Here is a 23,896-nt window from a genome sequence, read left to right as displayed (position 1 = left end):
TCGCCTCTTTGTTTGTGGGCCGGTGCTTCTGCCCCGGGTGCTAATGAATTATTCATTTCACCGGTACCTCGGCGCATATTTTTGCGCTGTTTTGTGTACATGCTCTATTGTTTAATAACGTGTTTAGTTTTACAAATGTTTATCATGTATTTGTTTTTTTTGTTTTTTATCTTCGCGGTTTCAAAATATTTTCTTCCTCATTATGCAGAATCGCGATCGAGCGAATAAAGACAAAAGTTCTTCCAACACAAGCCACGACCAATTCACTCCAATGCTTGCCCGCCAATACAACAACAACCACCATGGGTCCGGGGATCCCCGGTTCCCAATTAACAATACGTCATCTCACGTGACCACAGCGTCTGCTGCCCGTCTACAGACGTCACAGGCGTCTTGTCCCGTCGACCAATCAGGTAGTGGAGTGTTTCGATTGATTGTTTGTATACATTCGCAGCGGTCGATCGCGTGTTTTCGCATCGCGCCAGTTACAAAAACAAGTAATTACAGCGCGCGTGCGCTCCGTAAAATGTTGTTTTGATTAAATGTGAAAAGCACGATGAAAGTTTGTTGCAACAATCACCATTTGTACTTGATATAATGCAAAACATGGAAGATATTTCGCTTTGTGCGTTTTCCGTTATTCCTATTCACAACTGCCTGTTAAATGTCTTAACTTTGCTTTTGATTGACAGATCAAAACCTTGCCCGGTACGCCGGCTCGAAGCCTTCCAACTTCGACAAATACAACCGCTTGACCACCACCCCCCATCGACAAGTGAGCCCGTTGTCTCGTCTCGCTGTTGATTATCCGTCGACCGTCTCTCTTCCCGAGGAAAAGCCGGGAAACGAGCGCTGGAAACGCCGCCAAAACCGACCGATTGACCTGTTCTCGGTGAACAGTACCTGTGTAAGAGCACCACCTACCCGAACGTTGCTGAAAAGCGAAAATTGTTTAATCGTCGGCAGCGCTCCTACGGACAAAAAACTGCATCAAGAATTCGATTTAACGTCGAACGTACCGTACGGACAACCTGGAGCGCTTCAGTGCCCTAAATACACTCCTCCCTATTCAAGGAGAGAACCCGGGGGCGACGGGCACCGGCCCCCGCCGTTCGACTCAGTCGCTTTGTTGCCCGACATACAAACTTCCCCCTCAAAGGGGGATGACCCGCCGCCGGAGTATTCTGAGCCCCCTGATTATTACGCAGGAGTTTGACGAGAAGCCTCTATCCTGTTCCTGGGGAGGAGTCAACTCTGTAGCTTTCCGTGTTGAGCGAGAGAATGTTTTCTTTTGAGCGCTTCTGCAATCAAATGAGAGTTCCGTAGGAACTCTTCTATAACCAATATCGTGGATAAGGTGTAACAGAAGCCGTATAAGAATGTTGAAGTTTTTGCAAAGTGTTATCGAGTCGCTCAAAAGCGGCCTCGAAGCTTCTTTGACGCTTACGCCAGCGACAGAGCGAAAATGGACCAAGGTGCACAGAAGATATTGACTTGATGTTTCATTCCTACAGAGTTTAAGTTCATTCTACTTTTTTTCACTCGCAACAATTTCTTATTGTTTTGCTTTGGACTGTGTGTGGTGTTTCGAACCATGCAGTCCCCTCCGTGCACGGCCGTTTCAGTTAATGTTTTTGGTGAAATACCCCGTTTGTGAAAATCTATTTCAAATTTTCTCAAAAACAAAAAAAAAGCGGTTCAGCATTTGAATTAATTATTATTGTCAAACTTTCCGTTATATTTTTTGCGGCAAAGCCACGTTAAAAACAAATACTTTGAGAAAACTTTGACCCTCGTGTTCCGGTTGTAAACAGTGTTTTGTAATCTAGCCGATGTAGATTTAAAGAAAGTGCCTCTAACGTGCCTGCTTATACTGTGATACCAGCGTGTACTTTCCAACGGCAACGTTAGACAAAAGGTGCGGTTATCAACTATTGCTCTTATTCAATCGTTATGTTTTGGTGCTCGTACCCGCAAAAGAATGTCTTTCCGATATTAATCTCTGAACATAAAACAACCAAAACTCCACCGATTTCCCCTTTTAAAACTGCTCTAGAATCCAACAAATGCAATTTTCCTTGAAATAATCTTTGTCTGGACTGCTCGCTTCTTCACTTTCATGTGCTACCAACGTTCATGTTTTTGTTGTGTCTTCTTGTTTCGTTGATCTCCTTTACACGCACCAAGTGCGGTTATAATATGGTCGTCTCAGCGCAAAGAAAGTGTAGTCAAACGCACCATATGTATTGATTTCGTATATATTATTCGACGCTAACTGCTCTAAGTTGGTCAGAAAGTTCACTGACAATAAAACAGTTACCTTGTAAATTGAATGTTGATTTCCCAGCTATACAGTACAGAGTCATAGTCGAAGTAGACATCACAAAGCAACTCAGTTTCTGCTAATGCAGTAACTTTAACGTATCAAACGGTTTGAAACGGCACTTCCGGTTCGCTAAATAAGCGATTTCCCACAAACTGTGCTGACATCATTGGTTGTTCCCATAACGTCACCGATATGTTTAGATAGCATAGTTAAGTTAACCATAACAGTTCACCTACTACGAAGCAATTGTATGGTGATGTGCATTGGTAGTAAGCAGAGTCTGTACACAGCACAGAAGTAGGCCTGGTGAGAGAACTTGAAACAATGACATTTTATTACGAGGTTGTAGATCACCGCTCACTGCAGCATTTAAAGAAAATTAGTTGAAACTTGAAAGATGCGAGATTTCTTACAAGATACAAAGCTGTAGAGTTCTGTATGTAGTTTTTTTTCTTTCGGCTTCATGTAGACATCTTGCACCTTTACAAGAAACAGCATGTAAGCTTCATTGTGACTGAAAACCCCAGGACCCGCGCTCCCAAAGTCTATCTAATTTGCAAGCGCTTGCAACGCAACTTTTAGCCAAAAAAGCTAATCCCATATCGGTTATCTATACATAGAACGCCATGCTGCGGAAAGGTTACAGTTTTCGCCTCCCATACATCAGTTGTTACCTGCTGTTTGTCTTTGTTGCGTGTGGTGTATTACTATACCTTCATTCCCTAACACCAGAGGGCGTGCCTAGCATACCTGCCAAGCATTCAATTCCGTGCAGAGGTAGGCGGCGTCTTGTAATAGACAAGACAACAATCATTTTCAGGTTTTCATAATTTTCAACATTTAAAGTTTTAATATGTCGAAATCTGTTCAGTGATCTTGATTACACATGTTGTCGGCTTTCGAGAAAGTTCCGTAGCGGCTACTAATGCAGATATCATAGTGGCGTCCTCCGACGAAGGCTGTTTTTCATTCTGCGCGGAAAGGTATTGTACATCGAGTCTTCTTTCCGGCAGAATCTGAAATTGACGTGACGTTTTGTGTGAACAGAGGTCTGTCACTAGCAATAGTTCAGGAGAACTTCATGTGTCGATGTGGAAGTAGCATTCATCCAGCTTTAGCGGAATATCTGAGTGGTTTTCATAAGCGCAACAGTACACCATCGGAAAAAATCTATTATATCACTAAAGAGTGTCAAACAGGTAAAGATTTATCTTTAACTTTTTAGCTATATCAAGTAGCCTAAACTTTAGTGTACAGTATTTCACTGGGAAAGATGGGACAATTTTCCACGCAGAATCACAGATGAAGATGAACAATTTGAATATTTATCGCATCGGTTGCTTTCTTTATACAAAAGCTGCTGAAAGTGCATTACAGGATCTGAAAGTTTCCGATGAGTCATTGCCAGAGTTTTGCGTTAAAACTTGCGAAACCAAAAACTATCCTGTCGCCATAACCGAAAGCTCATCAGGCTGCTTTTGCGTGAATACTCAATCTCTGTACGTGGTTTGTTGTATGTCGATTGTTAATTTAGATTAATTAATTAATTACACGATTGCCTGATTTAGTTTGCAGCGTTTTCGCCTGAGCAGTGGGGCGTGTTTCGTTGGCATTGGGTACCAATAATATTTTCTGTTCAGGTATCAAGCAACTTTGATAATAATGTCGACCATTTGTTTTGCCCCTGTGAGACACCTAACGGCTTGGAGAACTCGTTCGAGCGATCCCTTTTGCGAATCGAAGAATTTTTTTGAGAAAAGTCAGCACAACATTGTAGGCTTGGTCAGTTTTCCAGGCTCTGGCAATTCTTGGCTCCGCCAAATGCTTGAGATGGTCACTGGAATATATACGGGTAGTGTGTATCATGACAAAAACTTACATAACACAGGTTTGCTAATCAGGGACCTAAATACAAAAACGTAATCTATATTATTATTGACTGTCACTATGTCATCGGAAGAATCTTAAGTTTAAAGCTGTTTGTCACAGATTTCTCGTTAATCGCAGTTAAATGTTATAATTACAACATAACATAGTAACCTAAACCTAACATATATCTGCATTTTAATCAAAGTCTAACTTGGAAATTGACCCTAAATTGCAAAAATCAACTTTTTGCATAGCCAACTTGTTGCGGTTGCGCTCCATTCTTAAGTGAATTACATGTTTTTCGGTAAAAGCTACAGCTTAATAGTGGAAATTTTGTTTTTTGACATAGTAAGACATGAAAAAGAATTCGGCTTGATGCAACATTATTGTAGGCTACTAGCAGGGCCATCTGCACAACCCGAAACCCCGTGCTCGGTCTAATATTTGCAGGTCTACTTGGTGAATTACTGGATTGGACAAGTGGAAAAACGCTGCTGGTGAAAGATCATCTTTATCCGGACAAGCAAGAAACTTTAGAAAGATACAGTGCCATTGTCTTGCTAATTCGCAACCCTTACCATGCCTTAGTTGCTGAATTCAATCGCAGAAAGTCACAAAGCCATACCGGACACGCAAATTACTCTTTGTTTTGGAGTGAAGGTATGCTCTCTTCTACATCTGGTCCTTTCAAAGTATGATTTTATATTCTGATGTAGCCTATACTTTTCAGAATCAGATCCATCTATTGAAATTAGCTGTTGGAGAAATCAATCAACAAAAAATCGTTTTACATATTAGAAAAATACTTCATGGTTTAATGAACCTAAATGTTGTTTCTCAATTTTGTAAAATTTGCTTCCGACTGCAAAACCATTGTTTTTTAAACTCTGGTAAAACAACTGTATTTTTACTAAATTAGTTGCAAATTTTTTTTCAATTAACAAATCGTGCTAACATTAGGCCAACGCTTTTGCCCAGATATGCTGACAATTCCAAAAACAAGACAAAATTTTCTATCATTTTTGACATCATCAGTTTGTTAATTGATTTTGTTTCAGATTGGTCAAGTTACGCCTTATCAATGGTGGACCTCTGGAAAGACTCAATAGCTTTGGTGCTGAGGCGAAAAACGGTCACGAAACTGGTTTTCTATGAAGATTTAGCAAGGGACCAGGAGTACGAAGTTCGGAATATAGTCAACTTTCTTAACTTTACCAAAACTCCCTATTTTCAGCGCCTGTTCTGCTTACGAACCCACAAGGCAGAGTTATTTAAACGGGAGTCCAAATTTGTCCAGCCCTTTAGTACAGGGCTGACCAATCACATTAACCAAGCTATTAAAGAAATCCGGGTCTTGCTTATGAATTTCGGCGGGAAATCGTGGAAGTCACTTCCGCCATACGAGCGCGAATCGTCCGACCCCGACGCTCTTATTATACAACACGGGGTTGCTCGGAGTGAGGGCATAGCGACGAAAGAAGCTCGTATCAAAAGGCGAAACGGACTCTAAACCTCTTCAAAATGACGTGATGTATTCACACCACACTTTTCTGTTAAAAATAAATCACCCAAAAAACTGGCTTCACACTGAAATACGCTTTCAAGGTTTTCATCAACATCCGTGATTTTAATGGACTTCCCTAGGCTGTCAAATTACATAAGTCTAAATTTTATTAACGGAGTTACAAGAACATTTGACACAAATGAACTCAAGAGCAGATAAAGACATACTGTAATCATGGAAATCCAGTTTTAAGTGGAAAGTTAAACGTTGGATATTGAATCTTTATAACAAACGCAATCGTTCAAATAGAAACCAATATGAAATGTATAAATATTCTGGTTGTATCAGCTAGAAATGGTGAATCAACGCGACTATAGAAAGTTCACTAACAACAAAATAATTTAGACCGTTTCAAATCTATGCCTTAAAAGCAAGCTTCTTGCTCTTAATATGGGAAAATGTACGTTTCTTCAAATACCAGCAGAGTGGGACCAACATGGCTGCAAAGAGCACCAGCTACAAAAAAGAGATTTAAATAAAAAGTGTAAATCACAGGTTCATTTTCAAGCAATGCAATGTTTACAACTACTATTATTATCATAATGCGCCAAATTCAAACATCTTTTATAAATTTAATATCTTCCAGCTACTGCAGACTAACACACGCGCTATTGAAAAACAAACAGTTTAAAGAAAAACCGGCGTATCTCCCTAACAGGGCGTGCTATTTCAGTGCATGAGGAAGGTGAACACTCACCCTGAATCCATACAATTTCTTCTCATCGTGATGGGGTTCAGAAGTCCATCGAAGGAACGTTGCAACGTCTTTGGCCAGCTGACTCTGTGTCGCTGGAGTACCTGCAGCAAGCCACAATCACAAAAGAATTATTTTAAAGCGTTGAGGAAGGTTAGTTCTGTTAATTTTCCATGATTTTGGACAAAAGAACAAACAGGTGATTGGGGTAATATAACAAGGATTTCATCGATGGGAATCTAGATCTAATGTTTACAGTCACATTTTAAAATAATTGACAAATCAAACAGATTTGTAAAAAAACAAGTTAGCCATTGCAGCCAACAATCTATTTACAGTGAAAGCTTTTTAACGAGAGGTCAGAACAACTGATTAAATTACTTTAAGTCACCCAAAAGTAGTTGTTAGAATGAGGTGAAATTTCATCTTGTTAACCAAAATTACGCAGAACTGGGTCAAGTTAATAAGATTTCACTGTATTTAAATCCACACTTTTATCCTTATGTTCAAAAAACGAACCATCCTCATATTCAATGATTTCATTATAAAGAGCCTGTGCCATGCTGATGGCTTGACCCGGGAAGTAAGCATTGAAGTACTGGCCATCCGCTATGTTCACACCAGCAGGAGGGTCATAGTAACCGGTCAGCACAGAGAATATGTAATCCTGGTGAAGAAAAAAGAACGTTAACTCTGAAACATTTACTCCAAACAAATAGCAACTTTCATTTCTGAGGAAACACCATTTAGATGTTGGAGTCATCCACATGATGGCATTATAATTTATAACCCATCTTCATATTTGCCTTACTAAATTAACTCAATACAAAATATATTGTGTAATTAAAAACATGTTTTATAAGATGTGAAGGATATAGACAAGAGTTTTACAGAACACTTTTGATGACGAGATGCTTAACCTTAGTCTGGCCGTTTATGGATACATTTCATTTTTAGATTGATCAGATCATAAGGTTAAATTTTGTTGAACTATAGTACCAAAATTTTTTAAACCAATTCCTCTAGTATTTAAGGTGGTGAGAGTTGTTTAGTAGTAGTTTCAGTTGAAACAAAAATAAATAATAATTTCTGAACCTCATTTCCGTGTCTGGCAATCACAATGTAGCTAAGATCAGGGGGGAGTGCTCCGTTGTTGGCTGCCCGTGCCTCCTCGTCATTCTTGTACGGCTTTGGCATGTAATCGGAGAGCTTACCCGGCCTCATAAACATCTTACCCTTTTCATTGGGGCCATCTTCAATTTGTGCCTGTGAAACAAGCAATTGGATAGTGGAGACATAAGCTACTATGCTGCCTGTAACAAAAACTATAAAAAATTTAACACCAAAAGTTCCTGATACTATTAAAATATTTATGTAATTGTGAAGTAGTCTAAAGGACCTTTCATTTAGAACCAAGGAATTTTTAAAGTTTTCATTGCCCATTGGGTCAAAAATACAAACCTCAGCAGCAATTGCTTTAGCTTCCTCCTCTGTATGAGTATAACCAACCAAACTACGAAATGCCAAGTAGTTTAAGCTGTGGCATGCGGCACATACTTGCTGGTAGACTTGAAAGCCACGCCGCACACTGCAAGTGGAAAATGTATATCAGAAGTGTTGCACGTTACACAAGATTTAATTACCTAATTTACGTGCCACATAGTTGTAAGTATTTAGTATGCATTTTTTCTATCACCACTTGCGTTGTTTTCTGGTAATACTGTGTCATTGTTGTTTATTGGCGAAGCAGGTTTATATCACAAGTAAGTACTTAATATTAAGTTTCAGTTTTGCAAAAATTCCGCTTTTTTTTCAATGGCAGTCACTAGATATTTCCCAGAAAAAATTTCTTTTCCAAAAAAGGATTTTTCGATTTATTCTTGTGTTATGTCAAAGGTGAGTTAAATGTAAATAAAGATTATAAATTACATTCACTATCACAAATAACTATTTACTACAGTCGTTATTAACAGAACTTATTTTCTGACAAACACTTTTCCAAACTTAATTGCGCATCTTAACTTCATGGACAAAGTGTGTGAACTACTTTCGCATGAGACGCGAAATCGATATTCCTCGTGGGCTTCGTGCAGTGTACTTTCATTTTAACAGTTTAGCGGTGTCGCTGCCATACTTTTCATATTCGAGTTATGGTCGTAGCAATAGTTACCAAAGGACGGTTATTAACTTATTACATCACATTACAAATGTTGTTTTCCGCTACTGCATGGTTTGAAAATAATGGAGATGTGGGCCAACAGGTGAGGGCAGATATTGCAGGTATTTCAATTGCGTTTACATAGTGAGTGCAGACAGATAAAAAAGCCAACTATCAATGTTTTGTGTGCAAAGAACATATCCAAAAAGTTAATTGCTTAATAAGAAACGTTCCTAACAGCATCTTCGTTATATAATTATTGTCAATTATGTGCAACACTATATATCACTGACAACAGTGGTATTGATGCTGCAAATTACTTAATATGCTGAACACTATTGGGTGTTGATCACATGGTTTAACCAGTGATTGAAATAGTACATAAAATCCAATCCAAGTACCTTGCTGTATCCAAAGTTGTAAACGTTCCTTTATGTTTGAATGGATAGCTTGGTGTATGTAATTCATCTTCAGATGCGTGGACAGAATAATGTAAAGCTAAAGCAGTAAAAGCACCAGCGCCAGCCACAAACGCAGAAGTCCCCAACGCCTGTTCAGGACACATGTCAATGGCTTATAAAACAAAAAGAATGACAAAAAAAATAAAAAAATTGCAGGTGTTATTCATATTTGTATCTTAAGAGAAATTATGTAAGTCTCACAATTTTCTTTGCCCTGCTGAAGTGGGATATTTGCTGCTTCCTCAGGTGTCTTCCATGCTGCACCAGTAGAAGCTTGGAACCAATATTTCTACATAACGTTGATGTCATTCTGTTTAAATATGTTCCTATTATGTCAGTTCCAACTGTGAAAGTTAGAAAAAATAAATTATTGATCAAAAATGGTTACGAGAGTTGCAGAACGTATCTTTACTGTTGCCCTCCTTTCCCTGCGTTTCAAAGAACACTTTGGTTTATGAATGTAAGTTAGTTAATAGTAGCAAAGTACTATGAGAAAATATAAGCATATTTATGTCTTAGAATGTCTTTAAAGTCCCGACTGGAAAATATGGCAGTTTTTGACAAGAATTCGTGCATGCAAAGATAGATTTTGACAGGATGGAGTACACTGAACTTTCAATTCTTTGTTTCCCTATTTTTAATTGGCATTCAAACAACATTTTCTTTTTTGTTTGTATTAAGTAATGCTAACTAATTTTAGTAACATGCTAGTCCAAGCCCTTATTGGCCAGAGTGAAAAGTGTGGTATTTACATGCATGAGTTTCATCAATGTGCACGTCAAAACATTTTGTCTTCACGCAGATTCATAATAAATAAACAAACAATTGAACCTTCAGTATTTCAGCGCATGCTATCAGTCCATCCCGCCAAATTCTGCATATTTACACGCATGATTCGTTGTCAAAAACTGCCATACTTATTGGAATATTTGCTTTCAGTGCGCTGGATAAATACACCAATAAATGTAATGCCAAAATTGCTACCATGACTACGTATTGCATAATATATAATACAACAATTCTGACAAAGCTACTTCGGAAGAAATCCAGTGCATCATACAATCTTTCCAGTATAGGGGTTCGTGCCAAAATTGAGCAACAAATCTAGAATCCATAACCTCTGGAGCCATTTATTTAAAATATTTTTCACAAAACGTTATTTACGAATTAAGCATGTTTTAGGCTACATTATAGGCTATACGCAGTCGTAATTTTTAAAGGTGTCGAAAACTTGAAAAAAGTTTTAATAGCACAAATACAGATTTATTAAAACGAAAACAAATACTAACAAAATGTTTCCACCTTCCACCATTGTGGGAAGTATGGTAAAAACCTTCAAGAGATTCATAAACGTGTATGCCGAACTTTATACACGTTCACGCTGATTTACAATAAACTTAGAAAGAAACCAGCCAAAACCGGTTGCTTGAACGCCAGCTTCCAGACTTCTATGAACAAAGAATTGTGGCTAAATTGCACGCTATCACGCTAAAACACCGGTACACAACGACATCACTAGTTCCTAACGAGTGACGTACAAGAGCTGGCCTTACGATTTGAAGCAACCTTATCAAGGACGGGGTCGAACTTCTACGATGTGGTAATGGACACTAGATGACAGTAACACAAAATTTTTACGTAATTGGATGTCATAGACAACTCATTTGGGTAATTATTTTTTTTTTAGTTTATTTATCAAATGTTCCACAAACCTTAGACTGCAGGTGTTCCCAAACTTTTTTATTCCTTGCTCCCTATAAACATTTTGATGTTTATTGCATCTCGTGTTTCTAATAAAAGAAGACCAAATTTTGTAAATTAAGTTGAGCCTTGCATGTGTCCCAGTTAATTGGAACGCAGCCTTCGACTAACAAAAGTTACTGTAAATATTTTAAGGTCCAAATATAATTGACCTTCCCTAGGCTTTGCACCCCTGCACTAGAGCGACAGAGCATCAGTTTTTCTAAAAGTTGTGACGCAAGGGAGTTCTTTTTGCCACGGAAGAGGCAGTTTAAAACAAAAAAGTAATTTATTTTATTACCGTTTTTAATTTAGCATATTGCTCAAAATTTTTCAGCGTTTTTCTCTTTAATTGATTTGTGTTCACTGCTAGCCTACATTTCACTTAACTTTTTGTAAAAACGTACACGTAAAGGAGAACGGGATAAGTTGAGCCAAGTTCTTTCACAACCTCATAAATCAATGATTAATAATGCCTGCGTTATGATAAAGATTAATTTTTTTTTCTGTAACTGTGTTCGTAATACGGGAAGATTTTACGTTTCTTAACATATTTCTATTTACAAAGCTGACCTAGATTGCTTCCAGCGTTACTTTCACTCAGCTACGCAAGAATTCGCTGAACCTTAAAAGCGATGATTAACACTAGTCAGTCACCATACTGACAAGTCACGTAATAATTCAGGACAAACGCAGCAAGATGCATAACTTTATTTCATTTATAATTAGTAGGCCTACAAATCGCCCTTGGCACTATGAAACGTTCCTAAATCAAACAAACAAATTAAAAAAAAAAAACATGTTTATAAAGAAATAAACAAGACGAGATAATTCGATTCGACTATTCGACAAAAACGTAAAATGGATTGATTCTATCATAATTAAAGATCGTGGTTTTCTCAGACAGACCAGGTTGAGAAAGAAACCGTCCCGTTTCAGCATAAAAATATTGATAGAATTTTGTATTTACTGAGATTGTTCAAACAGAACGTTGCTTCAGTGGAACTTGGAAAGTACTAAGGTAGCCTAATCGCCAGCATTTTACAAACCAAGAAGCAAGAGTGTGTTGTTTCCCATGCTCCAGTTATTATTTTCAAAATCCGCTTTCCTACTCTCGGATCATCTTGCTACGACCACCATATATCAATAATGAAGCATTGTACTTGAAACCAAAATAAACGTAATATCCTGTCAGTTAAAAAGCAGTAAGATTTGTGCGTTCCCGTTGAAGAACATTTAAACCTTCGCATGACACAACTTTTTCAGTTTGTTAAAATAGCAAAAGGCTGGTGGGGTAGTAGCTTCTTAGCCTGGCCACACTTGAACACCCATGCTGGTCGGATAAATACAAGAGATGAATTGTCCGCAAGCGCATCGTCAAATGTCTCTTGCCAGTCTGATTCGCTGACGACGTATCGTACCTCATCGCTCATGTAAGGAGCGATTGAACTGCAAGAAAAATTGGAATCCCTTTTTAGTATTTTTGGACTTTTTCAACGCCTAAATACTAAATGCATAGGAGTGCATAGGAATGACAGAAATTACATTCCTTTCCTGTTTCAAACAACATTTTGTTAATTAAATTTTAAGACGAAGTTTATAAACAAAATTCGATGATTTGAATGAAATACCAAGCGCATTAAACTTAGGCCTACAAGCCTTAAAGCTCCCACCCATCGCATGCAATGATGTGTCTTCTTAACATTCTTTCCATTTCAGGTTCCATTTGACCGTATAGGAAGAAATGTTTGCCACTGAAGTAATCTGGAAGTGGCGGTAGATCTTCACTTTCTTCGAAATTAAGTTGTTCGATTTAGTGCACGATGATAAAAGATCTACTTATGGTTATTATTCACATAAAATAAGAATGTCCTTTAACATTTACCAAAGAAATTTCATGTAATAGTAATTTTTGTAAAAAAGAAGGTTTTTAAATGCGATGCAAAATCTGTAAAGTATTGAGACATTTTTCAATTACTTTTGCGGATGTTTTTATCTGAAAACACGTGCTATCCATAAATGCAGACACAGCCAAAACAATAAACGTCTTATTTAAAATTCCCATTATTGCAGACGGGACAACAATAGAAGATCACTTTTAATGAGGTATGTGGGAATGCTGTACGATTAAAAATTTGAGAGAAATTATGTCAAGATTAAGGCTATGCAATGACTATACTCCTTTAAGGATAAGATGCATCCTACAATGCAGTAATTGTCCTTACCATCTTCATTACCTCCTTCTTCATCTGTGCTCTCGCCATATGGGTCCCGTTTTTTTGCTGGATCGTCATCGTTTTTAGCTTTTTCCTGTTTCATTTTTATCCTTGACACAAAAATTAGACCAAGTTATTGTCTAAAATATGAATAATAAGTATTTTGTCTTTCCAACCTTTCTATTTCATCCTCTGTGTCAGAATCATCATCTGTGTTATCGTCATCCGTGCTTTCATCATAGGGGTTATAAGAATCATCTTCATCTTTCCTCTTCACTGGTTGTTCGAGATCTTTTTAAAATTCACATAAATGTAACAATCTAATACAACGCCACAGAATAAGACAACTGCTGACAAATGAATGACTGACACATCCCTTGAAATACAATAGTTTTTATTACTTTACCTGGATCATTTTCTTCAGAGTCAGAATTGTCATCAGAATTCATGTTGTAAGATGTCAATGGCAATCTTCTTTTTGCTTTTGCACATTCTTTAAACCAATCAGCATTGACAATGTGGCCATTTCCGGTGAGCCTAACTTGCTGATATTTCGGAGTGTTTCGAAAGGCGCATCTGGTAAAAACAGAATTCTAAAATTACTTGGGTGGTTAACGATGCAAAATTCTATACATTTGGGTAACACAGTATTTAAATATAATCTCATATAGGAAATGGTTTGGTTTTAACATTGATGCTAAATTATTAATAAATTCTAATGAACAATAATAATAAAATAACAGCAGTCATCAACTATAGATGAAAGTAAAAGTTTATTTCAAGGCGACAGTGGCCTACTTACACAAGGTGAGTACAAGTGGGATCCCAATCTCCTTTATAAGTTGCCCCCATTGATAAAGCTGTGTCTCTAACTTCTCGACGTTTTGGATTTTGAAAACCGCTGATCACAAAAACAACATTACGCAGTATTTCATTGAATTTCTTTTTGGGAGATTTGGCTGGCGTCTTTCCTGCATGAAAAGTAGGGATGTTGTGCAGAATACAAGCATTCAGAGGATCAGCATTTTCAGGTGTTCTCACAAGTCTGAACTTAAATTTCGAATTTAACCGATTATTAACTTTTTGTCGAAATAAAAAAAAATTATTCTTGCAAGAGAGTTAAGGAGACAAGGTGTACACACAATTTCGATTGGTTCAAGAAAACAGAAAATTGTATGCGAATATACAATATATGCATACGTTTTATGTTTTTGAAAGATCTATCCCACAAGTTTTGCTTGTCAAAAGTTTCATTCGTCCACTTGAATGCTCATATAGCGAAGACGTACCCTACAGTACCACGGCAAAAACTCATATTTAAATTTCCAAATTTTGTTTATGATATCATACTTTCAGGCTTGACTCTATTCATGAGTCAAATGCTCGGGTTCTCGTGAGATCAAGTATTTTTATATTTTCACAGCGTTTCAAAACGTTTTCGATTTTGAGTTCGCAAATCAATAAAAATGGAAAAAAGTCAGACAACCTTTTATACTTCTGTTGATATTAGATATTATCATAGAGTTGACAACAACACCATTGTCATCAAAAAATTCTCTTCAAAGCTGGTTTACTCACTTGAAGGTGTTGTGGGTGTGGCAGACTTATCAGATGAAGATTCAGACTTTCTTGATTCAAGACTGGATCTTTTTAACGGCTCCTTCCCTACAAGGTCTTGTTTTGTTGTAAATTTAAAAAGCTGATTGTGACGTAAGCACAACTATTAGTTCAAACTACGGACTAACCGTCAGTCTCAACAGCTGGTTTGGTCTTCTTTGGTGGAAAAGAGGATCCAGTTGCTTCGTTTTTGCGTTTCTTTGAAGAAATTATCATGTTATAATTTCTGATGACTTTTTACTAAAAAATTTCTCACCTGGGAAAAAGGTAGGCTTGAATGATAATTAAACACTTATCACTATAAAAAGTATTTTATCAATCATTTGGCAAACCTGCTTTATGCCCTGCACTTAATTATTTCCTGACAAAAAAGTTATTACCAAATTTTGGAGTTTTGTTTTAATGCTATCTTCATCATGAGCGCCAGGTCTAGCCGACGGAAGCTTAACGTCAACTTCTTTCTTAAGTTTGAAGGCGCCAAATGTTATTCTGTTTGTTTCTGCGGCATCCTAAATACACATTTCTTTGTAATAAAATGGAATGGACAGCTGCTGAAACAGACAACGATTTGTGGCCTAAGATAGTAGGTTTTGATGGTAATCACTTCTGTAGATTCTGACTTCACTTCGTCTTTTGTTTCTGATAATTCGCTTTTCTCCGTTGTGTGAAAATTTATAAATGTCAGTCCATACGTTGTATGCTAAAAAGTAAAACAAACTTTCATAAATACACATATTATGGAAGGACAAACATAATTCAAATTTTAGATATATATATTAATACATATTTTATGTGTTACAGACAATGCCTTCAAACTACAAGTGAAAACAGAAATATAAAACTATAACAAATGCACACAAAACAGTCCATCAAGTTATGCACTGAAAAAGGAAAACTATCAGTGCTTCTCTTGGACTTTACACGTTACTTTAAATAATCACGCTAATGTTGCATGGGAAGATAAGTTGTAAGTTGTTTTGATCAACAGATTTCAGCCTCCACTTTTGATCATGTTTAAAACACGACATATATAGAAGCGTTTTTTAACAACTTGCAGCAACAACCCCTTATGTATATCACAGACGAGATTTAAATTATGATTATACTTTATTGAATGGTTGAGTGCAAACAATTTTTACGAGATCCCACTTCTGTTTAGAGACCTCGGGTGATAACTTGCTGCTGTCAAACATCCTGACTCGATTGCATCCGGACCCTTTCCGGCTTTCCTGAGGAGTCATGAATGAAGAGGCAACAAGCAAGACCTTTAAAATTAAAAACCAATAAAGTTTGTGTACATACAACATATAAAAATGTTAAAATTGAGTTTCAAATACATATTTACGAGAGATTATACTGTCAGGCTTCTACATCAGTACAGAAAATCCTATATGAAACACAAATGAAGACATCGATTAAATTCACTTTTATTGTTTAAATGCACAAAAAGTATTGCATCAAAAATGATACTATGGCGTCCTAAAGCTGAGAAAAGTCATTTCACAACTTACGGTCAGTGATGCATATTGCGTGAGCATTTTTCAACATATGGATGTTTCAATTGTTGTTTTACAAATTTTTTGTTGGTCCCGATTAAAACGTATTGTTTGACATTTCACCATGAAACTTTGCAGGCAAAGACATAAATTTTGGTATGACAGCGTGCACATAAGCCAAAATTCTTTTGTTTATTTACATTAAATTGTTCTGTAACCAACCAATATGTTCCTTGTCATCTATCATAAATTGGTTTGAATGTGAAAACATTGGACAGGCGCATTGAAAAGTCTTATGCGTGTGTCCAAATTTGGAACTGTTCATCATGTCCACTGAACAGCAGAGCAAGTGTCATTGATGTCTTGCCGAAGGACATTTGGATCTAAGGCAGAAGTGCGCAACCACAGGATGCATTTGTATGCTAGACCTCAGTTACTCAAATTGTAACGCTATTTCGTTGTGCACTTCTGCACTAAATTTGGATATTACAATACGATACGCTGCCACAAAGCGTTGAACTCGGTATATATTAAATTGGTGTGCTGTCTGACGTAAAAGTCTGTATTGTTCCAATTAAAATAAAAAATCATTTGTAAATGGATGTAGGTTAATGAAACATTAAGCAATTGAAAAGTAGTCAATAGCTAAGCAATACTGGCAGCCAGTAGTGGAAAGTGTGGCACCTAGATGAGATTCATCAACATGCATGCCAAACGTTTGACTGCATGCATGCACTGCATGACACTGCATGCCAAACCCATTAAGCTGATTCATAATAAAAAACAAACAAAAACTGATTAAACGTCAATTTATAAAAAATAGTTAAAGCCGTGGGGCTTCAATGTACACTGACACGCCAAAATTTCGTTGAAACTTTTCGTTGAAAACCACCAAACTTTCCAGTCGGACTGGTACCAGTAATTAATTTGGGACCATCGACAAAGACACTCACATGAAAGTTTTCGTTGCCGGATGATCGACCAACCAGAACTTCAACAAATGCAGCTCCATCGTTTCCAATATCGAGAGAGCTTATCTCCACTGATTTTTCCAGTTGAATAATCACTGATATCTGCTTTTCACCTGGCTTTTCACATTTCCATTTGCCTCCAGAATTGCCTTTTATTAAGTTTTCAGCGCGATGCACCTATTTTAAATCATTAAAATTTTAACAGAAATGGCCTATATTAATAATTTTTTTGGCACAAATCGGCTGCGCATTTTATTAAATCAGTATATTGGACCACCAGTTGTATCTTGTGTAAACTTAAAGTACTTTACTTTACCAATAAGGTAAGGAATAAAACTCAAACAGGTTTTTTTGTTTTGGTAAGCTATAGGCTCCCAACTGGGAAGTATGGCAGTTTTTGTCAAGAAATCATGTGAGCAAAGACGCAAATTGTGCCGTGATGTTGTGCACTGAAGCCTCAATTTTTCGTTTATTGATAATAAATCGTTGCCGTTTAAACAAACAGCTTTTTGTTTGTTTATAATAAATTGGCGTGAAGATAAAAAATTTGTTGCGCATGTTGATGAATCGCCTGCGTACATCTGCCACACTTTCCAGACTGTCAGATGGTATAGTATATAGGCCTGTTTTGTTAAAAATACAACGTTACGGCATGCTTATTGCTTACCTTATCTTCACTACTAAAGGAAACAATATGCTTTAATTTGACGACCGGCATTATTAGATAATAAAACCTGTAATTCACTAGGAAGTCTTATTTCATTTTCTGAAAATATTTTTTGGTTTCTTTTAAAAAATTTTAGTTACCGGTAAACTCCCTAAAACAAAACTTATTTTATAAACATCTTAAACTTTCAATTTGCAAAAGTTTGGGGCTGGGGAAGAAACTAGACTGGAGAGCCGAGAATACACGCAAAGATGAGAAGGTTGGAGTCAGGTTTATGGAAAGACTTGAGTTGTGCTTTAGTGCTTAAAAGATTAGACTTGATTCGAGTTACCGTGGGAATTTCGGTTGACTTGACTCGAGTCACAAAACAATTATTTCAAATCGTTTTTTTATAACTGTTTAAGAATTTATTTAAAAAATCACTATGCAATACATTTCATTGAATGTGTAAAAGCGTCAGAAATGGATAAAATGAGACTTTATGCTTATACTTATGTTACGAGTATCCAAAAAGTCGTTTGTTATCGAATAAATGGTAGTTGGTGACTTAGCATGTTTTAAAACTTGAACTTGATTTAGTAAAAGTAAACGTTGCTGACTCGACTTGGACTTGCGCTGTTGACTTGTGACCATTAAGACTAATTGTTTCCATCACTGTAGAGAAGCGGCAATATTACAAAGAAAACTGGGACCCATGCAACATGTTCAACAGAATTTTTTACTGATAAATTTGAAATAATGAAATGTGTTCGATCAATTTTGCAGTGAAACTCAAGTGAAAAGTATGTTAATTTTATTGCCACACACTCCACTTAAATCAATTGAACAAACAGAAATGCACATAGTATCTGAACAACCTTCAACAAAGATAATAATTAATATCCAACACATAGAATACAAGTGCTTACCTAAAAGCCAGCTAAGTGCACTTAACTTGAGTATTACAATACGTTGTTGGTATAAAATCTCCTCAGCCACACATAAAGTAATACGATAATGGATAAATTATTTATTAAATTAATGAATTTGTAAAACTCACAAATCAGGAACAAACTGAAGACAAATTATAAGAACAAAGCAAGTGGGGAGACATTTCAGAGAGATAAAATAAGAACTCTTCTAAAGTGAAAACTTTTAGAAAATTGTTCCAATAAAAACTTTCTTTGCAAAGTGACAAAGCTGTATTTATTAAGCGAAAATACTGAAATGCAGCGATGAATTTTTGCTAATTTAATTGTAAAAAACATCGTAACTTTTTGAAAGGCATTTTCATGGCAAATAGTCTCTTTTAATTAAAATTCTAAGAGGTAAAACTTGAATTAAACAGAATTTTGAGGGTGTAAGTAGCCAGTGATCACCAAACAATAAAAAACTGATAAAAGAAAAATGTTAAGAAAAACTATACCGCGACTATTTACTAGAGAGTATGAAGAAAATACCAAGAAAAAATAAGCCTCTCTTAAGATCAATAACAACTCAGCAAATAGAGGCATTTTAAAATTAGTCTACGAAAAGAAGTGAAAGAACACATCATACTTCAAGTACGAAAAAACAACTAAAATTTACAATGTAACTATTACAGATCAGTCAACATTGTCCAAGACAGTGTTCACTATTTCGTGGAAAAGTTCGGGTCTGTCAGCGTACACGTGATGCCCGGCGCCCTTCACCGACTAAACAACAAGCACAACGGAGTTATTTTATTTTCGTATCGAAAATATTTTATACTTTAATCCAGGGATGTCCAACCTGCGGCCCGCCTGAGATTTTTGTGCAGCCCGCTAGTCATTTTCACTCCAAAAGTAATATTTTGAGCTTTGAATCTTAGCCTAATTAAAATGTTCCAGTCAGCTTTTAGGGGTGCAGTAATAGTATAGTATGGGAGCAACAGGATTATATATAACTATAAGACTCGAAGATTTATAAAATTAATGGTTTTTAATAGTTTCTTTATGTACCCATTTTTCTTGAAATTTAATAGGTTCTGCGGCCCATTGAATTATTTCAAGTGACAATGCGGCCAACTATAATAAAAGGTTGGGCATCCTTGTTTTAATCTGTGCACATATGGTATTATAAACAAATGCAAGATTAATTTAAATAAACCAATTTAAAAGAATCCAAAACGTTTTGTCTTCATAAATGACCAATCTTTCAGAGTAGTGTAACTTACATAAACTTCCACATGATTTTGAGGCAGTAACGTTTGCGTTTCATGACCACAGTTTATGTCCATCCAAGTCCTAGCACCGTATATGAAAGTGACGGGAACATCCCTTCTTAAGCCACCTATGAAATAGCTTGTTTAAAAAGCATCTCAAATAAAATCAACAACAATATGTTGAACTTTTCTCACCAATCCTCAACAGCATAGGCTTGTATGAATAACCTATATGCTCAGTCATGCGCTTGAAAGCAGATTCCCCACTAACAAAAAAGTTTTTAACATTATTACCACCAGCACTAAGTTCATGACGTTAACCGCAACAAAGATATTCCACTCAATCAGCACTTTGTCAGTTTTTACTACGACTACTCACCTGGGTGAACCAGCGTTGCAATGATAAATATATTCAAATACTGTGTTCTCGTCATTTTCGGTGACTTCTGGAAATCGGTTCTTGAAATCAGCCCGAAATCTTTTGATCAGGTTGAGCCCTGAAAAGAGCAAACTGTTGCAACAAATCACGGCAACACTAACGAGCATGACAAGTGAAACAATATCAACAGAGAAAAACCACAAATCTTTCAGTAAAATCATATGATGTAAATAGTTTAAGGATTACCCCAAGGTCCTGCTGCTCTAACTGCTGAAAGTGGATTGAACGGACTCAGAATATGTACAAGTGCTCTAACCCAAATGGGGATTTGTCTTGCATTTTCAGCATTGGGGTCACGAGCTGGAAACCCCCATGGGTCAACTAATATTAAATTCTTAACTCTGAAAACAAAACAGAAGCATGAAAAACATGTCCGTATTGCACCAAGTATCCCACTTTAAATTTACTAGCTCAAATCTGTAATACTGTAAAACAAACGAATAAATTATACCTATCTGGGTATTTAAGTGCATAGCTGCTTGCTAGATATCCACCAAAGCTATGACCAAGCAGAACAATCTTATCAAGGTTCGTGGCTTGTCGAAATTCTTCAATTGACTCAACAAACATCTCCTCTGCTTCCTCAGGAACTTTTTTAAAGTTTGGTCGACTGCTTCGTCCAAACCCAAGCAAGTCAAATGCATACAGGGGTCTTCTGCTGCTTAATTCATCCAGATTTGATGCCTTTAAAGATAGAAATGATTGAGTCCTGTATATATTGGAACAGAGAAAAATACATCACCCACAGAGTAACAGTGGTACAATACTGCTACTGTGCCATCTTAGATATATATACATATTTAAAATGAAAGCATACTTGTTACATATATTGCAAGCAACCCAACCAGGTGTAGGTGTCTATGGTTAACATTCGAGCAAACACAACAAAACGATAACCGACATTCATTTTCTTTAAGGCAATCAGTTTACTTAAAACAATAAGCAGTACAGTATTACCAAATACTGGTACAAGTACTGGAGTACAAGTAGCACTGTGGTTAATATTCTTACCCACAGCCCAATTCCGCCCCCAAAACCGTGAACCATGACCAGTGGTGTCTTACCAGGAACATCTCTATTTGCAATAATTGTCCACAGCTCGTTGCCACTTGCTAGTTTTATATATGTTCTTTCAAGTTTTGTCTTTACAACTGCAAAATATAGTATGATGAGAAAAGTGTCTGCTACAATTATATAATGGCTTTAATTGATTAATCTATAACATCAACCAGAACACAATGAAATTTTATTTTTATGTGGGTTTTAGTTCAAAACAAGTAAAGGTGTTGATGAGTAAGAATACATTACAGTTTGGCCATGTAAAGTATCCATTGTAAATGTGGCTTACATTGAAGCATCTTGCTTTCTGCTTGAACCAGGTGATTGACTGATGTTGGTCGCCACTTGCACCAACCACTAAAATCAAACCACCCACCATTGCTGGTGCTGTGACAATAAATTGGGTTAAAACTTTAAAGAAGTCGCGCGCAACCAAGGGAACAATAATTCTAACTCATTGCGATAACTTTCTAAGTATAAAGTTTTGATTCCATTAGTGGAGAGTTGGCATCCTTGATTCACCATGTTTATAATGTACAGCGGACAAAATTTTGCAAGTCTACTTTTACATTTCTAGATCACGATCGAAAATTCCAGAATTATTTCCTCATAATTTCTTTTCTAATACTTGATAACTCCTTCCCATTCAGACTTTTAAGTTGGATTACACAAAAGACCCAAATTTAGAATGACTGCTGTGGAACATCAGCGCAAGGAAAATGGGGTCAAGCTTTAAATTTAAAGAATACCTTTCCATTGGGCTTTCAACTGCTTCTTCTATCATGCCATTTGTTTCCGATGCCATGCTTCGCACCGCTTTGTGTGATGATCTGAATATAAGTTTGAAAGCTAAAATTTAATTGCTCTACCTTTCTATCCACATAGCCAATATATTCCAGAACACTTTCCAGATAAAAAACAGTGCTGTAAATACATTTATATATATCACCTGTTATTGCTTAAATTTCGCATGCAAGTTGCAGCCATAACAAATTTATTTGATCAACAAAAGACAGTTCTCTTAGCAAACAGAAGAGATGACGCTAAGTACACGATATTAGTATTGCCTTTCAGACAGGTCTATGTTATAAGCTACGCAAGATAAAAATTTTACTGTGCATATCTTACAAATGAAGTCCAGTTGATATAAGGACAAGAAAATAAGACAAATGCTAAGTCATAGTTAATAAATTTTTTGACGCAAAGTCACATGCTGGTCGGGAGTTCACGCTTTGTTTTATTGTAGCACTTCTAAACCCCCTCATCACGATGATTAAGCATTTTTTACTTGAGCCATCAACTAAACTTAGGCTAAGAGCAATTCAACTAGGTTATAACGTATACTTGAAGCTTTATAGCTAAGTTAGGGTAGATATTTCTAACATGTAATACACAAATATGATACTTACGAGCGCAAGAAACAAATCCTGGCTGACGAAACTCTTGCTAATAAAGTCCAAAATTTCATCCGATACAATATGTAATAGTCAGCTGACACACTTGCGACGATGGCAAGAAATTTTCTCTTAACGTAAACAAACTGTGTTTATCAGAGCATGACACTGTGTTTCCGTTTTGATTATGAAGAAATGCGGTGTTATCACTAATCACTTTGTAGTGCAAAAGCTTGGTAAAAATTGATAAGAATATGGTACTTTATGGTAATTTTATCCTCAGACTTAAAAAATTCTTGGCACGACTTAAACCCGTCAATAAATCCTCAACACACGAGCTATAGATTACCGAGATATCCTTTGTGAAAGTTCCCATTGTCACACAGTTTTTATTTCGGTTTTTAATTTTTTATACAGTATTACCCAAATTTATAACTGTTACTCAGGTTCACTGAAGAGCAGCAAGTGTCACTAACGCATTGTTCAAGGCCATATCAAAGGCATAGCTCCACTTCGTATCGAACGTGGAATAGGAACCGCATTTATTGTGCCGCCTTAGTTCGAGCCACTTTGCTACCGAGCTGACTGTATTTGGACAAGTTAACAAGATTGACCACAAATTTTCAAAAACCTTGTTCAAGTTTAATTTTTAAATATTTGTTTGCCATGAATATGGCCTGTAAAAGCGTAGGTCTTTTTACCACTTTTTGTTGGCAAAACGTGGCATTACGAGGCATGTGGCAGGTTTATTTGAAGCCAGTATATGTCAGCTTCCGGCAGGCGTTGTGCGAGTAACTGTAGTGCAGGCCTTCCGTCATCGTTTGGTACCGTAGTATATAGTCTACCTGTCTTTCATGCTTTCGCACTTTTTCGTACATAGTTTAGTGTTGTGCGAGTAGGATAGTAAACATTAAGATTGGATTGGTCTATCACATGAAGAAGGGTATACATAGGTTATAATCTAGGCCTATGCGATGAATTGCCGTTTTGCCTTACATTAGCCTAGCCTATATAATATGGCCTGAACTTTATTTTGGCGACTTGACGTGGCGTACTGGTACCGT

At 36.7% G+C, this 23,896-nt stretch overlaps 5 protein-coding genes across 9 annotated transcripts in view; 2 read left to right on the top strand and 3 right to left on the bottom strand.

The window, feature by feature from the left end:
- LOC143460206 (uncharacterized) overlaps positions 1–2,328 on the top strand; it is a 30,226-nt gene extending 27,898 nt beyond the window's left edge. Inside the window, exons 6-7 of the mRNA XM_076957636.1 lie at positions 209–413; positions 693–2,328. Coding sequence (XP_076813751.1) covers positions 209–413; positions 693–1,216 — 729 coding nt within the window. The 3' untranslated portion in view covers positions 1,217–2,328. The remainder of the gene's footprint in view (positions 1–208; positions 414–692) is intronic.
- A 563-nt stretch (positions 2,329–2,891) lies between these two features.
- On the top strand, positions 2,892–5,784 carry LOC143460699 (sialate:O-sulfotransferase 1-like). The gene is made up of 7 exons (XM_076958304.1): positions 2,892–3,103; positions 3,198–3,309; positions 3,374–3,525; positions 3,621–3,825; positions 3,967–4,214; positions 4,646–4,855; positions 5,254–5,784. The coding sequence occupies exons 1-7, from the start codon at positions 2,953–2,955 to the stop codon at positions 5,703–5,705; spliced, it is 1,530 nt and encodes a 509-aa protein (XP_076814419.1). The 5' UTR covers positions 2,892–2,952; the 3' UTR covers positions 5,706–5,784.
- A 64-nt stretch (positions 5,785–5,848) lies between these two features.
- LOC143460701 (cytochrome c1, heme protein, mitochondrial-like) lies at positions 5,849–9,412 on the bottom strand. The gene is made up of 7 exons (XM_076958305.1): positions 9,274–9,412; positions 9,013–9,161; positions 7,915–8,041; positions 7,549–7,719; positions 6,973–7,120; positions 6,457–6,557; positions 5,849–6,215 (listed from the first exon to the last, which is right to left on the bottom strand). Exons 1-7 carry the CDS (start codon positions 9,379–9,381, stop codon positions 6,117–6,119), a joined length of 903 nt encoding a protein of 300 aa, XP_076814420.1. The 5' UTR covers positions 9,382–9,412; the 3' UTR covers positions 5,849–6,116.
- Positions 9,413–11,508: 2,096 nt separating this feature from the next.
- On the bottom strand, positions 11,509–17,875 carry LOC143460894 (DNA repair protein XRCC1-like). Of its 4 annotated transcripts, none has more exons than XM_076958567.1 (13): positions 17,780–17,875; positions 17,095–17,289; positions 15,752–15,910; positions 15,250–15,345; positions 15,026–15,154; positions 14,774–14,843; positions 14,607–14,711; positions 13,831–13,999; positions 13,435–13,604; positions 13,205–13,319; positions 13,038–13,138; positions 12,486–12,603; positions 11,509–12,261 (listed from the first exon to the last, which is right to left on the bottom strand). In XM_076958567.1, exons 1-13 carry the CDS (start codon positions 17,828–17,830, stop codon positions 12,075–12,077), a joined length of 1,665 nt encoding a protein of 554 aa, XP_076814682.1. In that variant the 5' UTR covers positions 17,831–17,875; the 3' UTR covers positions 11,509–12,074. The 4 variants fall into 4 exon arrangements, with proteins under 4 accessions (XP_076814682.1, XP_076814684.1, XP_076814683.1 ...); XM_076958569.1 differs by having other exon boundaries at positions 13,050–13,138; XM_076958568.1 differs by having other exon boundaries at positions 14,607–14,702.
- Positions 17,876–18,555: 680 nt separating this feature from the next.
- Positions 18,556–22,979, bottom strand: LOC143460834 ((Lyso)-N-acylphosphatidylethanolamine lipase-like). Of its 2 annotated transcripts, none has more exons than XM_076958476.1 (10): positions 22,848–22,979; positions 22,188–22,268; positions 21,728–21,825; positions 21,391–21,530; positions 20,831–21,063; positions 20,566–20,720; positions 20,320–20,437; positions 20,136–20,206; positions 19,953–20,068; positions 18,556–19,452 (listed from the first exon to the last, which is right to left on the bottom strand). In XM_076958476.1, exons 1-10 carry the CDS (start codon positions 22,904–22,906, stop codon positions 19,363–19,365), a joined length of 1,161 nt encoding a protein of 386 aa, XP_076814591.1. In that variant the 5' UTR covers positions 22,907–22,979; the 3' UTR covers positions 18,556–19,362. The 2 variants fall into 2 exon arrangements, with proteins under 2 accessions (XP_076814591.1, XP_076814592.1); XM_076958477.1 differs by lacking the exon at positions 22,848–22,979 and adding an exon at positions 22,388–22,753.
- Between the last annotated feature and the right edge of the window lie 917 nt (positions 22,980–23,896).

Source organism: Clavelina lepadiformis, chromosome 5 (genome assembly GCF_947623445.1).
Source record: "Clavelina lepadiformis chromosome 5, kaClaLepa1.1, whole genome shotgun sequence".
NCBI lineage: Eukaryota > Metazoa > Chordata > Ascidiacea > Aplousobranchia > Clavelinidae > Clavelina > Clavelina lepadiformis.
Note: the sequence above shows the minus strand (reverse complement) of the source record. Positions and strands in the feature narration are given on the sequence as shown.